This window comes from Adiantum capillus-veneris, chromosome 15 (genome assembly GCF_014529385.1).
Source record: "Adiantum capillus-veneris isolate H3 chromosome 15, ASM1452938v2, whole genome shotgun sequence".
In the NCBI taxonomy this organism is placed as follows: Eukaryota; Viridiplantae; Streptophyta; class Polypodiopsida; order Polypodiales; family Pteridaceae; genus Adiantum; species Adiantum capillus-veneris.
Genome location: NC_140945.1, coordinates 142,332,042 through 142,349,485, shown reverse-complemented (window position 1 = coordinate 142,349,485; position 17,444 = coordinate 142,332,042). Strand labels below are relative to the sequence as shown.

Here is a 17,444-nt window from a genome sequence, read left to right as displayed (position 1 = left end):
ATCCAATGATTCTGTCTTGACCATCCGAACATGGTTCCAGTCAGTAATCACGTCTTGTTCGTATTCTTGTGTGAGCCATAAAGAAATAAAGAGTTTTTTAAATTTCAACCACTTTGTCGGCGCTTGTTTCCTTAACAATAGAGTGGACCACAAAGTCCGTGCATTGCATTTCAGAAAGGATGTCGCCCGTCTGATCTTGGGGTGCTCTGTATAGCGGCCTCTAGAGTATGCTATGTCAAACTGTTGGATAAAGGCTAAAGTCTTGGGAGCATCTCGAAACCTTGAAAAGTGCTTAAACTTTATTGCCTGTCCTCCCTCCTTGAATTCTTTGGGCTTTTTTCTCTTGTTGTCGAGGAAATCATATTGATTGGCTATGTAAAAATGCTTTCTTTTGGCATAAAACCTGTGATCGTCAGAGTCCGAACTATCGGAGGACGAGTCCTTCGTAGAACTGTCAGAAACTGGGCAAAATTTAGTCTTCTTTGCCTTTTTCTTGCCCTTTTCGAAGCTTTGCTTTTTGCTTCGCTTTTTCCCTTTTTGTCTTCTTCGCTCGAATTAGAAGAGCTAGAAGAACCGTCAGAAGAAGAAGAACTGGGTAGTCCCTTCACATCATACACGCTTCTTCTGCTTTTTCGTCGATGTAAAAGTAGATTGACGACTCAAATAACCCGGGAAGTCAGTTCCTTTCTTCTGCTTTTTGTCATGCTTTGTAAGGTGCAGCGGAGTGAGTGAGTGAACTTTGCTCAACATGAGTGCTCCGATCTGTGCTCAAGGTTCCTTTTGTTCTTATGGAAGGGAGAGCCTTCCGTTCTTAATGAGAGAGTGCAAGGATACGAACAAAGTGAATGGACACTGTGCGTGAAAGTGTATGAGACTGAGAGATAGAGAGAGAAGAGAATTCGACACCAGAGACGACGTAAGACGACGTAAAACCCTCCTCCGAAGGCCCCACTCTCGTTGGCGAGAGTGGTCTACTATTGATTGCACAAACTGGTACAAAGTGGATGCATGAGATTGATGCAAGTCTAGGCTATGTCGATGTCGACGAGGGGGATGACGAGACCGAATCTAGGGCTGAAAACTGATGCACTTCATTTGTTGTACAAAAATGCCAATGGCTGAAATCTGCTGCTGCCAAAAACACAAGGAAAAATGCTGGTTTGTTGGTTACTGAAATTCTGCTGCTATGGCGATGCTGAAAATGCTAGGGAAAGGGTGGCAACAATAGCCTGCTGAAAAACGTCAGGGGTTGGGATTTGTGGCGATGATTTCTTGGATGAAAAACGCAAGATGCTGGGAGGTCTTGGCGATGAGGCTATGGCTGGATCTTAGGCAATGAGGCTTGGCTGATGTAAAATGCTAGATGCCGAGGGTTCTTGCTTGGAGGAAAAACGCCACCAAGGGGGGGATCTTGCTTGAGAGAGAGGGGGGGGATACCCTGCTGCCTGTGGCCTGTGTTCTCCTTCCTCTTCTGCCAATTAGTGCTAGCCTAGGTTTGCTTATATATTATCTTACCCAATTTGCCCTACTCAGTTCCCAACAAAAGTGTTAAGTGCAGCGGAATGATTGTTTGCGCTTTGCTCAAGATGAGTGCTCCGAATTGTGCTCAAGGTTCCTTTTTAGTTCTTATGGAAGGGAGAGCCTTCCGTTCTTAATGGAAAGTGCTATAATTTGAGTGGATGTACACAGGAGTCATTTGTTCATGAAGTTTGTAGGCACTTCTAGAGTCAAGTGTGGTACCATCTTGAGCGTAGTACTTCCCTCAGGGTTGGTACATGCTAGTCTTTATCAAGACGGAGTATGCCCATCATCTCCGGAGGGTGATATAAATTTAGTTCGTTAGTTTTATAGAGTAGACTCAAAGCCTAAATGACCTCTATATAAATCTTCATGGCCTTTATCATGACTGAGTATGCCGGTCAGCTCCGGAGGGTGAAAGAAGTTTACTTCGTTGGTTTTATTGAGTACGTTCAAAGCCTGAATGACCTCTATACAAACCTACACCTACGCTTGGGCACTGACGACGTGAGTAGGGATGTCGTAGCCATTGTCCAAGCTATGGACGATAAAGACGGTAATCTTATTCTCCCTGTTTGGACAAGCACCGAAGTTGAGATCACATATTGTCAAGTTTTGAATTTTGTACTACTTTGGTTATATTTAGCCTTTGCTAGGTAGGTTCATAGTAGTATTCACTTCTAGTATTTAGCTAACATTAGGATTCAAGAATTTGTTCCTTTAGAAGTTGTTGTGTGGAGTCTGATTTCTTGGATTAAGTCTTTGAGATATCTTATCCTTGTTAGTTTAAAGTTGAGTACTTGTTTCAAGTTTTAGTCAAGTAAGTGCTTTAACTTATTTTGCTTATGCCTTTTCTAAAAGCATTTTTTAGTGAATTTTATCTAGTTTTGTTTAATAGCAAATAAAGTGATTTAGTTTTTCTTTTTTTCTTCTTTTCTTACGTCCCTTGCTTTTGTATTTTTGTGATTGCTTTATCCCCTCTTTCAATTCACAAGTTCAGACTATTCTGACCTTATGAAGGTATATACTTGTCTGAGTGTTGTACTCTCCTCAGGGTTGGTACTAGTCTCAGTCTCAATCTGGAGTCGGCATATTACTGTGCATATCCATAGCATCTTAGCCTCTGCACTGCATTTTACTTGTGTGTGTGTCTTGGTTCGGAACTGGGTGTGCTGCCAGCCCATCGTCAGGGTTGTACTCTCCTCAGGGTTGGTACTAGTCTCAGTCTCAATCTGGAATCGGCATCTTACTGTGCATATCCACAGCACCTTAGCCTTTGCACTGCATTTTACTTGTGTGTGTGTGTGTGTGTCTTGGTTCGGAACTGGGTGTGCTGCCAGCCTATTGTCAGTATTGGTCAAGGTCTTGTAGTCATCTTTGGGGCAATGCAACTTCAGGGATTGTGTTGTTTTTCAGGTTCTCGAGCCGTTTCCTGTTGTGCTGTGTGGTGTATCTTGATTTTATACTGTGCTGTGTCGTGTACTTGTACTATCTTGTAGTGTACTTATTGCACTGAGGTGACCCGCTTACAAGAGCACAGTATTCACTGTCGTTCTACAACCTTGTAACTGAGGTTCAGGCATGGTACTGAATAGCTTGTGGAGGCTTGAGAAAGGAGGTGAACTATTGAGGCTGCTTTTGGGGGGGGATTCATTGTGATGTGTACTGCTAGGTATGGCATTGCTGAATACTCTCTAAAGAGGAGGTTGTCACAAAGCAAGGACCTGGCTAGCTCACTGTTGTATTTTAACTAGATTTTGTTTCAGACTGAGCTTTGTTTGGAGTTATGCTACTCTATTTGTCACTTTTTGTTTTTAATACCTTTTTTGTGTCCATTGATATGGATGATAAGAATGCTAATGCTTTAAGGATTCATTCCTAAGCCCTCGTTTTCTGAGTTTTGTTTTTGGACTACAAGCGAGTCTCAAAAGAATCGTGACTGTTTCCATGATATCGACGATTAACTGCCCTGTGTGCAATTTCTTGACTATTTTTTCATAGCAGCATGTTTCTCTTGCCTTCAATGAGTTGCCATGCATATGTTAACGTGGTGTTACCACTGTTATCGTTTCTTTGGTACTCTGCAGGATAATCATTGCAGTATTCACTGGTTGCGAAAGAGTGGCAGACACATTTATTTCATGGTGGGTGTCTTGACCAGCCTTTCATGGTAGTTTTTTCAATCAAACCTGCTCTAACCCTAAAGGTCTCATAATGCAGGCTTCCATTTTACAGTGGGGCAAAGCTTGCATTCGTGGTTTATTTATGGCACCCTGACACAAAGGTATGCTCTTGAGGCCAACAATTTTCACCTCCAACATTTGCTGACCTGTAATTAATTGATTCCGGGGCCTTATTCACAACTGGCTTTTTGTTTGTGGAGGTTTGTGGCATTTTTGGTCAAGATTTTGCTAACTATTGACTTGTTTGATCGTTTGATGTGTAAAAACTGAGGCTGCGCAGCGCACTTATCAAACTTTGAACGCACCCCCCCCCCCCCTCCCCTCTCTCTACTAGGGAGAGGATACGCGCAACCGGGCAGGCAAGGTTCAGGAGAGGCTTTTCTACTCTTGACCATATCTTGACACTCAGAGCCATCATTGAGGAGGGCAGATCACATGGGAGATTTGTGGACTTCCGGAAAAAGCATTCGAGACAGTGCCCAGAGCTAGATTGATGCGCAGACTGCAGGAGATGGGAGTTCCTACAGAGCTCATTTGGGGGATCATGGCATTATACAGGTCAGTAGTGGGGCATGTACGCACCTCAGAGGGTCTATCTATATTGGTTCACTCCACTATTGGGGTGAAGCAGGGCTGCCCGCTCTCTCCTACTCTATTCGGTATGTATGTGGATGAGGTTTCTGACTACATTGAGAGTGACGGTGATAGAGGTGCACAACTGGCAGGGACTTGGATTCTACTATTGTTATATGCTGATGATATTGTGTCGATCTCCGACTCTCCGGAAGGGATGAAACGTCACTTGGATGCTTTGCATAGGTTTTCCCACGAAAGTGGTTTGTCTGTCAACACTGGCAAAACCAAGGCTATGGTGTTTAATACCACCCCACAGTGGATCAGGAGGTCAGCACCTACATTCACATACGGCCAGGAGACCATGGGTATACGCACATCCTCACATCAGCTGGAGATTGAGACTGGTAGATTTAGAGGGATATCAGCAGACAACAAGATATGCCGCTTATGCCAGCGAGAGCGAGAGACAGAGCTACATTACATATGTCATTGCACAATGTACTATGAAATTCGGGGCCGTTTCCACTGCTTATTCGAAGAGGGTTTTGGTCGTTTCTCTAGGGTCATGAGTTATGAGGATTAGAGATGTCTTGAGCTATATCTACTTGAGTTACACAGATATATAGAGACACTTTACTGGGGAGAGCGAGAGAGAGAGAGAGACAGTCCCAGAGACAGATTATAGATTTCTTTTCACTAGATATGGGACAGTCAGAGGAGCATCCATCACTGTAGAGCTCGGCCCACACTCATTCGACCACTATCGGCACTCTCATCGACCGAGCACTGGAGCTACGGAGATCCAGACAGCCACAATTGAGGAGAGGGGCTACACAGCATCGACGGAGACTACAACAGAGGATTCGATACTCTCTCGACATCCAGAGTGTAGATGAGAATGGATTCTAGTAGTAGTAGTATTTTTGTTCTAGTCTTTTTGTACCCAGACATGGTATCAGAGTCACAATTTTGTAATAGTTTGGTCTCATAGGCCATTTTGGCCTTTTGAAGACGTTAATATAACATTTTATTTCATTTCTGACTCTTACACAATCCGAGATCACCCGGCTCATCCGCTAGGACCTGATTCAGCTATACACCAGGACGACATGGATACATCCAGCAGAGGAGCTGGGCACGAAGATGGCATCTACTCCAGCTTACGGAGGATGGCTTTGTGACGAGACCCAGATACATGGACATCCATTTCTCTCACGAGATACGAGTGCTATTGGCCAGATGCGCACATCTTCACACTAGCTTCGGGTCAAGACGAGGAGGTACATCGGAGTAACAATTGAGGTGAGGACATGCCCCCTATGTCACATGGAGCCTGAGACAAAGCTGCACTACACATGCCACTGCCCAGTCTATTATGAGATACGAGGCCCCTTCCACTGTCTACTCAGAGAGGGCTTTGGACCACTCTCCAGAGTCATGGGATACGAGGACCAGAGATGCTTGGGTTCGTTTTTGCTTGAGCTGCGCAGACACAGAGAGAGCCTGATGAGAGGAGAGGCTAGCCAGTCTCAGAGACGGATCACAGATTTCTTTAGAGCAAAGACTGGACAGCCGGAGGAGCTACGACCACATCAGAGCCCACATTCTCCTTGCACCAGAGGCACGCTGACCGACCGAGTGACCGAGCTGGAAAGATGCCAGATGGCTGAGAGGGAAGAGCTTTCACTGCGTCTATATACTATCCAGCGAAATATCCGCCAATGCCACTCGTCACTGCCTCATTGGATCTCTCCGATTGTTGACAGTCAATGGCCTGTTTTGCATGCAGTGTGCCTTCTTTCGTACCAACTGCAGCGGCCAGCCTTCCTGCCGTCTATCTATCTATCTTTTTTGTAGGAGATTGCAACTATTATTGGCCACCACCAGCTCTTCTCTCTACTCTTTCCATGTGATGGACGATCTAGATACGAGAGATGCTTGCCCGCGTTATACCATCTTCTCATACTATTTCTAAGAGGTTGGGAGTTGTACTGGCTCCTCATTCCAGAGGAGAGGTGTGTTGGGTTAAAGGCCTAAATAACCCCTTTTTGTACATTTTTATACTTTGTCCCCTGGACACATTTTTTAAAGGTCACTTATAATAAAAGTGGGAAAACCCAAAACTCACTTATTGAGTTTTCCCCAAAAATGTGAGCCCTCTCTCTTCTGCTAGCGCTTTCTCTCCTGCTGGCCTTCGCCTCCCCTCTCTGCACACACACTGCACTTCCTCGCGTGCTCTTTCACTTGCACACACCGCTGCGCGCTCATCAATTGGTATCAGAGCCCTGATTAGGGTTTGCCTCCAAACTTGCAAACGCTGAATTTCAGCCAAGAAGGTCAACTTTCACGCGAGATTTTGCAAATTTGTCGCCAAAGGACCAGTCTCCGGACACTAGAGAGCTCCCGGCAACCCAAATTGACCCAAAACAGGCTAAATTAGGTTAAAAACAGGAAATTACAGGTTATGACAGCAAAATACAGGTTTTGCAAATGATGTATTAAGGTGTGGGAATACTTTTGCTAAGTCCCCGCTACCCGAAAACCCTGAAATTGCCGAAAAACAAACCCTAAAACAGGTGTTTTAAGCAAATTTCAGATTTACGCAGGTTTTTGCAAGTGTTTTTATGGTGCGATTACATTGGGAAAAGTACAAATAGATGCAATCGACGCACATTTGACAAATTTTGTCGATATATGACCATCTGTGGCTCAATTTCATGCAATTTTGATGCTACAAATTGGGGCTTTTGCGCTTACATGCTTCTAAAGGTTGTGTATTAGCCTTATGTATGTTTTCTGAGGTTAAAAACAACTAAATTTGTTGTTTTCGAGCACAAATTCGCTCGCTGAAATTTCCTGCGCATAAATTTCAGAAATTGAATTTTGTGCCCAAATCGTCCTATTTTGCCTCAAATTGCTCCTGTGACCATTTGGAGCTGTAGTGCACATCTCTGTGAGGTTATACTCCGATTTTTGCGCATTTTGCCCAAAAATTCAGCGTATTATCCTTCTTATTTCGTGCAACTATGGCCTCATCTTCTTCGGATGTGAAGAACCTCTTCGAGATTAGGGTGTTCGATAGTACAGGTTTTGATCTTTGGAAAGACAGGATTCAGGGAATCCTATTTCTTAAGGATTGCGAAGGGGCACTTAAACAGGTGAAGCCACAAAATATGACAGATGAAGCATGGGTTAGCATGAACAGGAAAGCCGTTACATACATTAAAATGGCCATGACAGATGAGACCGTCATTGATGTGAAAGGTCTCACGACTGCTTTTGATGTGTGGGAGAAGTTAAAGGGAATGTATGAAAATACAACGCCTGTCAACCAGGTACACTTGATGTGAAAACTTGTTGTCATGCAACTAGATGAGTCCAAGAGCGCGGCGGAGCACTTGTCTGTTCGCAGGTACTTTGTCGCAGTTACAGGATTTTGGCTTGCCCTCTTTTGATGATAAGCTGAAAGTTGTCTTCTTGCTTATGACCTTACTTGAGTCATAGGAAACTTTGGTGGTTTCGTTGTCCAATAACCCCAATTTGACCTTTGATGGTGTTAGGGGTTCTATCTTGAATGAAGAAATCAGGAGGAAAGCAAGTGGAGAGGGAGGCAGTTCTGTCAACATGGTTAGAGGCAGCTCTGCCAACATGGTTAGAGGCAGGACAGAAAAGAAGAATGCTTATGTACAAAGGAGTAAGAGTAAGAGTAAAGAAAGGGGAAATGCAAGCAGAGGCAAGGATGATGTGACTTGCTATCAATGTGGCAGGAAAGGTCACAAGAGACCCGATTGCAAGTACTATAAAGCTGAGTTAGAAAGGAAAAAGAATGGTGGAGACAAAAAGAAAGAGAAGAAGGAAGTCAAGGCAGATGATGCACAAGATGGCTCAAAGGACAAAGAGAAGGCCAATGTGGCTTCTAGTCAAGGTTGTAAGGTATGTAGTATTCGGTACGTGTTCGGTACGTACTGTACGTTGTACCGTATGGATTGGGCCATAAGGTACGTAAAATTCGTAGTATATTTTTTAAAAGCTAAAAATACAAAGAATTTCAAAGTTATATACAACCTATCTAGTTTAAAAACACTGCACAATACTTAAACATAGCCACAACTTTCAAAAAACACTTAAAATCACCCCACAAGTTAAGTAACCGCTAGATAGCTCTGCAACACAATTAACGCACACTTCAAAGTTGAATACAAAACTTACAATCTTTCGCGAGGTCAGGACTCTAGAGTGCCTCCTTGCAGACTCCAAACACAAAGGGAGGGAGGGAGGGAGGGAGGGAGAAAGAACCTTATCGGTGGCGGCAAATCCTTCCTTGGTCTTTGTGCAGACACTGTACAGAGACTCTGTTCTACTCTCTGATTCTCTGTTGTGATAATAATCAGTATAGGATAGGTGGACTTATTAAAGGCCTCACCCACCTAATCCGACCACGGGGAATAGACACAGTCGGCGATTTTTTTTTCAGAGTTTTTTTTTTTTTTTTGGTTTGCGGGTACGTACGGAACGTACGGATACCGTACGGACGTACCATACTGTACGGAACCATACCGTATGTACGTACGGAAACAACCTTGCTTCTAGTGTCGTGATTGAGGAGCTGTCAGATGTAGAGGACATCTTTTGTGCCACTTTGTCAGATGATGATGCTTATGACTTTGATGCCTCTCTAAATGTTCATTCACAGGACATGCAGATCACCAAGAGTGATTTTATTGATGCTTTGTTGACTGTCAATGATGCATTGTCCCAGACTTGGATTGTTGATTCTTGTGCTTCATTTCATGTGACTCCTATCAAGGAGTGTTTCTCTACTTTTGATGCGGGCAAGCGTGGCCATGTATACCTTGGAAACAATCATGCATGTTCCATTGAGGGTATTTGCATTGTGCATCTCTCCATAGATGGCACAAATGAGCTTGTCTTGCATGATGTTCGATATGTGCCGGGAATCAAGAAGAGTCTGCTTTCTGTTGGTTAGATGGATATGCATGGTTACAGCATCTTGTTTGAGAGAGGATCATGGAAAATGACCAAAGGCTCAAGGCTGATTGTAAAGGGCACAAAGAAAGGGACACTTTACTGCATGCATGGAAAGGCCGTGTTGGGCAAGTTTATTGCATTGGCTGAAATTAACTCTCACATGGAGTTGTGGCACAAGAGGCTTGGCCATATGAGCCAAAAGGGCCTTTCTAAGCTTTGTACTTTGAACAAGCTTGATGCTAAAGACACAAAGCTTGATTTTTGTAATGAATGTCAATATGGCAAGCAAGTAAAGCGTTCTTATTAGTCTGGTGTCTCTCGTAAATATTGTGTGCTTGATCTTGTACATTCTGATGTATGTAGCATGCCTACTAAGTCTATGGGTGGTGAATGTTATTTTGTCTCCTTTGTTGATGATCATTCTAGGAAAATTTGGGTTTATTTGCTTAAGTCCAAGGATGAAGCCTTTGCTGCGTTTAAGAGATTTCATGCATTTGTGACCACCCAAACAGGTAGAAAGCTAAAATGCTTGCGTACAGACAATGGGGGGGAGTACACAAGTGCTGAATTTAACAAGTTTTGTGAAAATTTGGGCATTAAGAGGGAGCTTACTGTGCCATACAGCCCCTCTTCTAATGGTGTGGCTGAAAGATTCAATAGGACACTTTGTGAGAGGGTGAGAATCGAGATGCATGTTGTCCACAACTAATCTCTCTCATGGATTTTGGGGAGAAGCTTTGAAAACTGCAGTGCATATATGTAATCGATCCCCTCACATGTCTTTGAAAGGTGACATCCCTGAAGAGGTTTGGTCTGGCAAGCTTGCTTCATATGATCACTTACGCATTTTTGGTTGCGAAGCTTTTGTGCATGTAAGACCGGAGGTGAGGAGTAAACTAGATGCGAAGTCCATTAAAGGCCTCTTAATGGGATATGGTGAAGAAGGCGAAATGGGTTACAGGATTTGGTTACCTCAGCTCAAAAGGGTTGTACGCAGCCGGGATGTTGTTTTTAATGAGGCAAGGCTGCTTCAAAACAATTGTGCCTCAAAGCATGACCATAAAAGGGTGAAATTTCAGCATGACCAGCCACCTGTTAGGCCTATTTTTGACCCTCAAGATGCACCACAAATGGCTGAAAATGTAGATGATCCAGTGGTGTTTAAGCCAGATGATGTTGGACAGCAAATTGAGGCTCCTGAAGGGCATTTGCAGCCAAGAAACAATGCTGAAAATGGTGATGAAAATGATGTACAACAGCCCATTGTTGATGATTTTGTAGTGCCACCTGATGTAAACCCATTGCCGGATAATGTGGATCATTGGGTGAGGCGGTCTACTCGTCAAAGACGGCCTGTGAGTCGATATGACCCCTCTTTGCATTACATTATGTTAACAGATGAGGGAGAGCCTCTTACGTATAAAGAGGCAAAGACATGTGAGCACAACGACAAGTGGGAGCTTGCTATGCAGGAAGAGATTAAAGCTTTGCATGCTAATCATACTTGGGATCTGGTTGAATTGCCCAAAGGAAGGAAGGCTATTCCTAACAAATGGGTGTATAAAATCAAGACTGTTGATGCAAAACCCAGGTATAAGGCAAGGCTTGTGGCAAAGGGATATGTTCAAACCAAGGGCATAGACTTTCAGGAAGTGTTCTCTCCTGTTGTGGAAGATGACCACTTTGCGCGTATTGTTTGCCATTGTGGCTGCTCTTGATTTGGCAATGGACCAAATGGATGTACATACCGCTTTCTTGCATGGTGATGTGGAAGAAGAGCTTTACATGAAGCAATCCCAGGGTTTTGTCATCCCTGGCAAGGAACATTTGGTAAGTATGCTCAATAGAAGCTTGTATGGGCCGAAACAATCATGTAGACCAAGAAGTTTGATCGCTCCATGCTTAAACATGGTTACAAAAGAAGCCATGCAGACCATTGTTTCTATACCAAACGTGATGAGGATGGCAGCCCGATCATTCTTGTGCTCTTGTAGACGATATGTTGATAGCTGCAAAGAAAAGAAGCACTGTAGATGCTCTTAAAGGGCAGTTGAAATCTGCGTTTTCAATGAAAGACCTTGGGGCAGCTGAACATATACTTGGAGTGCGTGTTACACGGCAAAGAGACAAGCGCCTATTGTATTTGTCGCAAGAAAAGTACATTGAAAAGGTGCTGGACAGATTTAACATGGCTGAAGCAAAGCCTCTTGGTGTGCCATTACAGCCATATGTTAAATCTCCAAGGATAATTGTCCTAAGTCAAAGGAAGAAGCCAATGAAATGCAAAGTGTGCCTTATGCTTCAGCTTGTGGTTTACTTATGTATGCTATGGTCGCTACTAGGCCTGACATAGCCCATGCAGTGGGAGTTGTGAGCCGGTTTATGGCTAATCCAGGTAGGTTGCATTGGGATGCAGTGAAGTCCATTATGAGGTACTTGAAAGGGACTAAAAACAAATGCCTCTGCTATGGTAAAGGACCAATGGAGTTGAAGGGATTTTGTGACTCTGACATGGTTGGTGATGTGGATACACGGAAATCCACAAGTGGCTATGTATTTACTCTTGCAGGAGGTGTTGTTTCATGGTGTTCTAGATTGCAAAAGATTGTTGCATTGTCTACTACAGAGGCTGAATATATTTCAGCCAGTGAGGCTTCCAAAGAAGCTATTTGGTTAGCACGCCTATGCAGTGAGTTTGGCTTTCCTACCAAGACACCTATGCTTGGTTGTGATAACCAGAGTGCCATATGTCTGGCAAAGAACGCCATGTTTCATGCACGCACAAAGCATATTGATGTGCGGTATCACTTCATACGAGAAGTGCTTGAGGATGGCCTTATTACATTGGTTAAGGTCCATATATCACAAAATCCAGTCGATGCTCTCACTAAGTGCTTACCGAAAGCACAACATCATCTATGCATAGAGATGGTGGGAGTCACGTAGCTTAAAGGCGCCATTTATGCCTTTAAGTGGGAGGTTGTTGGGTTAAAGGCATAAATAATCCCTTTTTTGTACATTTTTATACTTTGTCCAGGTTCATATTGAACCTGGACACATTTTTTAAAGGTCACTTACAATAAAAGTGGGAAAACCCAAAACTCACTTATTGAGTTTTCCCCAAAAATGTGAGCCCTCTCTCTTCTGCTAGCGCTTTCTCTCTTGCTGGCCTTCGCCTCCCCTCTCTGCACACACACTGCACTTCCTCGCGTGCTCTTTCACTTGCACACACCGCCGCGCGCTCATCAAGGCGTACTTGCAAGTGTGCTGCTGGTGTCAGTCATTTCCATAGATCTTCTGGTACCACTTCTGACAGCTCTTAGGGCGCATCCCATGGTTGTATGGCCACTTTGGCCCTAAAAATGCCTTTATATATGTTTCGTACATTAAGTCCAGTTTGGCCCAGATTTATCATATATGTGCACAGTTTTTGGTCATTTTTTGCATATCTATGCGACCGTAGTCCTCTCATTTGTATCAGATCTCAAAACCCAGATCTACCCTCTATTCTGCGTTTTTGATTGGAGCTTGTCCAGTGGCTCACTGAGGACTTCTTCCTGGGTGAGCTCATGGCTGACTGAATTTTCTGCAAAACAGAGGTTTACTTCTGCGTCCTGAACCACTATCATAAGATCTAAACACATCTCAATTTAGGGCGACCGTATTGGTGGACAATTACTGTGCCTTTTTGAACTTCCATCGCTAATGTATGTGTTTTTTGCATTTACATATCTGGCTGCCCACTCAAGTTCTAGGTTACCCCTTTTTTGGCTGTTTTTGCTGGTGTCTCAAGAGCAATTCTCAGTCCAACCTCACACCCTTGTATCTTTGTAGAGACAGTCTTCTAGTCAGCCTTTGTACATTGAAAGCGACATCCCTTTGATGGTCAGTTTGTAGGTTTGAGCCACCTGTATCAAAGTTGAAGCTGTCCTTTGCCGTTATGGATCTTTTTAATGTTTTCAGCACCCATTCACCAAAGGCGATGTGTCTTCATTGGAGTTCATGCATTTAAACTTTCCATTTCATTGGTGGACTCTTTCCTATGGCGCTCTTTACTGAGATATTCTACTTTGACATGCTCAATTTCTCCCTCCTCTCTGCTTTTTGTACTTAGATTGGCTCCATTTGCTTATGCTTGCACACTGTCTAGCAATGATACAAAAGAAATGATACTTTGTCTGTGACGTCCTCACTGGAAGTCAGCACATCTTTCCCTGCCCGTGTTACTATATCATCCTTTGTAGGAGGCAACTATAAGAGTTTAAAACCCACCACTATCTAAGATGCTATGATGCCTCTCTATTGTGATTCATGCTATGACGACACTTATAGTTGCCAAGCTTCTTTGGCTAGAAGTATGGCTTGAGACTAAGGGGATAAAGTTTGGGCCCATCTCCACTACCAAGCTTACTAGGCTTGGGGTTGGGCTGGGTCACTATCTTGGAGTTTGATGACATAGAGAGAAGTTTGGAGAATGTACTTACATGAAGCGACAATTTTGGGGCGACTATTAGTAACCCAATTCATAAGGTCCCGAGTCCTTGTTAAGCTTTCTGCTTTATTTGAGCCTTCAATCTTCATACTCTTTTTTAACATTTCTAAAGAAACAAGATTCTGTTTTTGTTGCTCAAGGAAAATGGATTCCAAAGACACTTGTGTCTACGCCTTTTGCAAGCATAAAGGCCACTTTGAGCGGAGAGGTTTCCATAGTCATACTATCTTGAAGGTGCAAGAAGAGACGAAGGAAAATTGAAGACCATAACGACCATAAAAGGCAAAGAAAGTTGCTTATCTTGCTTGTTCTCATTTTTCAGTTTCCTTGGGAGTCCTCTTACGTGATTACTGGCCCTCCAACTCCACAAGAAGTCAAAGCTGTCGTCAAATAGAATTGGACGGGAGATAGTGGGGCTTGTCACATTTCTCACTCGCTTGCAATATGGATTACTGTCGGTCTCTCTTCATCCATTCTTATTGGTGGTGATAATCCTATATTGCATGTGGTTGGTGTGGGCCACATCTTTAGTGACGCTGTCTTGCAGGATTTGCATGATGTGCTTGCTAAATGCACATAAGCTCTCAATAAATCTCTTCTCTGTATTGGACAAACTTCTTACTGTCTTTCGGATGCTCTTCCACTCTCGTTGCATAGGGTTCTAACAAGAGGAGAGGGCAAGAGGGACATACGTGCAAGAGGGGTATGAGAGTTTCTTACGAGCTGATCACCCAGCCACCACATAGTTTGTTCGGGATGGTCCATCCTGACACGCTCTCTCCTCTCTTGCGAAGGGTTGTATGGTGTGTCTTGTTTGTTTGGGATGGTCCATCTGACATGGCTCTTTTTACTCTTGCTAGGAAAAGGGGCAAGGTGGTGGTGGGAGTGTATGATGAGGTTATTACCCAGATTCTGGTCATGGAGGTTGATGTAACGGTTTTCACATGGTTGCGCAATGTGTCTTTGTCATCATCAGGGTGCCCTTGCGAGCTGCTACAGGTTTTGGAGCATTGATTTTTTTTTCTCTTTTATGCTGTTGATGATTGATCCTTCGATTCCAGTTTCCTATGCTTGCCCCTTCCTATGAGTGTCAAAACTCATTGCCTAGCTCGTATGCCTTCCGTTTCATGTCATGTTCTCATGAGCTGCACGGCCTCAAGGAGATGCACCAGCGGCAAAACTTCTTGTCATCTGTGGTGCTTGGTTATGGTAAGTAAGCCGTTGCTTGGGAAGCCTTTATTCTCTCATTAGCTGCCTGGCCCCTTGGAGAAGCAAGCAGCAGTGTTTCAACCCATGGCATCTGGTTGAATCAAGTTTTGAACTCTAACGAACACCTTATTTGCAAGGAAATTGTTTTAAGGTGGAGATGGGGGAGATTAGTCTGGATGAATACTCGCAGGAATTGTAGAATCTGTTCCACAGCTTGGTTGTTCTTAGAATACTCTGAAACAGCCTTTCTACATTGTATGGGTTTTGTAAATTTGAGAGTATGAATGGTTTGCTTGTGTGATTAGTCTGAACTCTGACAAAGATATGCGAATCCAGGAGCTTCTACTTTTCCTGGCAGATGAATGTGCGCTGATATATTTCTGCTGTTTGTTTTTTGATTTAGGGGACAGAGTATGTCTATCAGACTTTTTTGAAGCCAGTTGTCTCCAAACATACAGAGTCTGTGGATTTCAACCTTGGGCTTCTGAGAGATGAGACGATGAGGGTGTTGGGAATCTTCTGGACAAGGTTAATGCATCAATTGCAATCAAAAGCGTCCCAAATGTTACATCAAGATGTGGTAGAATCTGGACCAATTCAGGTAAGTTAAATGAGCTATTTTGCTGTGAAAATGTGATTCATGAAAAACTCCTAATTGAAAGGTTAGTAACCCACATTAACAATGGGTTTTTGTCTTGGTGCAGGATTATGTCCCTGTCTACCCCCCTGTCCCAGCTTCGATTTACTCCTGGAGCACTATGCAGCAGCAAAGACAGCCTTTTTATCCAGGTCATCAGCCCTTAATCACAAAATCAGTCATTTGGCCTGATGAGGAACACAAACAAGAACCACTTAGTTCCAGTCATCCGCGTCGAGCATTGATGCATTTGCGTAAAGGGCAGCAAAACCAATTGGGCCAACTCCTTAATCATCATACACAAACAGACACAAAAGTGCATGATTCTGGAGCATCTATGGCAACTTCAGGGCCTCCCAATACAGAGGAACATAAAGTCACTGGGGCTGAAAAGGAAGAGACTGACTTTGAGCTGGTTCACCCAAATGAGGTACCTAAACTTGGGTCAAGTGGAGCAGCGGCCTTCCACAAGAGCCAGATCTCAGCACCAGGGGCACGATTTAGATGGTGGTGGTAAGAATACAGAACATGTGATGTAGATAGGGATGAACTCAAAGTAAGTTCCTTGTTACAATGATTGATGGGTCTATAACGAGCATGTCAGATTCCAATTTGTCAAGGGTAGGGCCATACGTCATGGTGGTCGTATCAATGCATAACCTTGAATGGCAAATGGAATAGTCTATGCTTTCAATCTCGAAAACACAAATACATGATCACACTCGGGTATGTAAAGGCACCTAAGGTGCTACTCAAGCACGGGTCTATAGTAGCTCCCGTTTATGTGCATTGATGTATTATATACATATGTAGCTTATAAGTGTACAGAAGTCTATAAGCAGCTCTTGTGAGGACTGCCTGGTTGCTCGCATTGGATGTTTTATCACTTTCATACAGCAGAATTTAATCTAAGCTTGGATTTCTGTTAGTGGCAGTAAGTTCAAGCTTAACAGCTTCTTTCTTTGTTTCAAATGTAGGTGCTCTCTCTCTCTCTCTCTCTCTCTCTCTCTCTCTCTCTCTAACGAGTCTTGAGTTCAAAACTCGCGAAATAGATCTTTGATGTCTCTTGGGGTTGTTCCTACGAGCGCGTGCGCACACGAGAAGATTTTACCATCGTTGGAACACACCAAGAGACCCCAAAGATCTATCTCGTCTCTCGTCTTGAGCGCTCAAGACTTGTGGGATAAATCTTTGAGGTCCCTTGGGGTTGTCTTACGATATTTAAATCTTGTGTGTGTGTGTGTGTGTGTGTGTGTGTGTGAGAGAGAGAGAGAGAGAGAGAGAGAGAGAGAGAGAGAGATGAAATGAAATTAAATGTTATATTAAACGTGTTCATTAGGCCAAAATGACCTATGAGATCAAACTGATAGTCTTGGTGGATCTAAAACAATGTCGGGGTACAAAAATAAAATAAAGTAAAGTGAAAAACTAAAATATTATTTGCTAGACGTGAACTAAGCAGCTAGTTGGAACTGTGTAGGATATGAGTTGGGGGGTGGGGTGAAAGTAGTGAATGGAGACTAATACAACACGATGTGTGTGTGTGTGTGTAGGAATATAATGGGTGAGAGTTGATACAAAGAGACAGAGAAAGAAAGCTTTATTAATGTCTTCTAGAGGCCGAACTCGGCCTATGAGACAAAACCATGTACATGTGTGTAACCTTTGGGTATCCAAAAAAGGATAAAAGTGTTGAAAAAGAAATGAACTAAAGTGATACAAGACTAAAGATGAGGTGGTATCGTGTTGCAGTAATCAGATAAGAGGTGGGGTAATACATGTGCCAATATATTGAAGGGATGGAGCTCTCTCTCTAGTAGATGTGAAACTATACACTTAG

At 43.4% G+C, this 17,444-nt stretch overlaps 1 protein-coding gene across 2 annotated transcripts in view; it reads left to right on the top strand.

Annotated features, from left to right (window-relative positions):
- LOC147441595 (uncharacterized) overlaps nucleotides 1–16,532 on the top strand; it is a 46,658-nt gene extending 30,126 nt beyond the window's left edge. For both annotated transcript variants that reach the window (XM_086483169.1, XM_086483167.1), the window contains 4 exons: nucleotides 3,606–3,662; nucleotides 3,739–3,802; nucleotides 15,371–15,568; nucleotides 15,672–16,532. In XM_086483169.1, coding sequence (XP_086339295.1) covers nucleotides 3,606–3,662; nucleotides 3,739–3,802; nucleotides 15,371–15,568; nucleotides 15,672–16,121 — 769 coding nt within the window. In that variant the 3' untranslated portion in view covers nucleotides 16,122–16,532. The remainder of the gene's footprint in view (nucleotides 1–3,605; nucleotides 3,663–3,738; nucleotides 3,803–15,370; nucleotides 15,569–15,671) is intronic.
- Nucleotides 16,533–17,444: the final 912 nt, after the last annotated feature.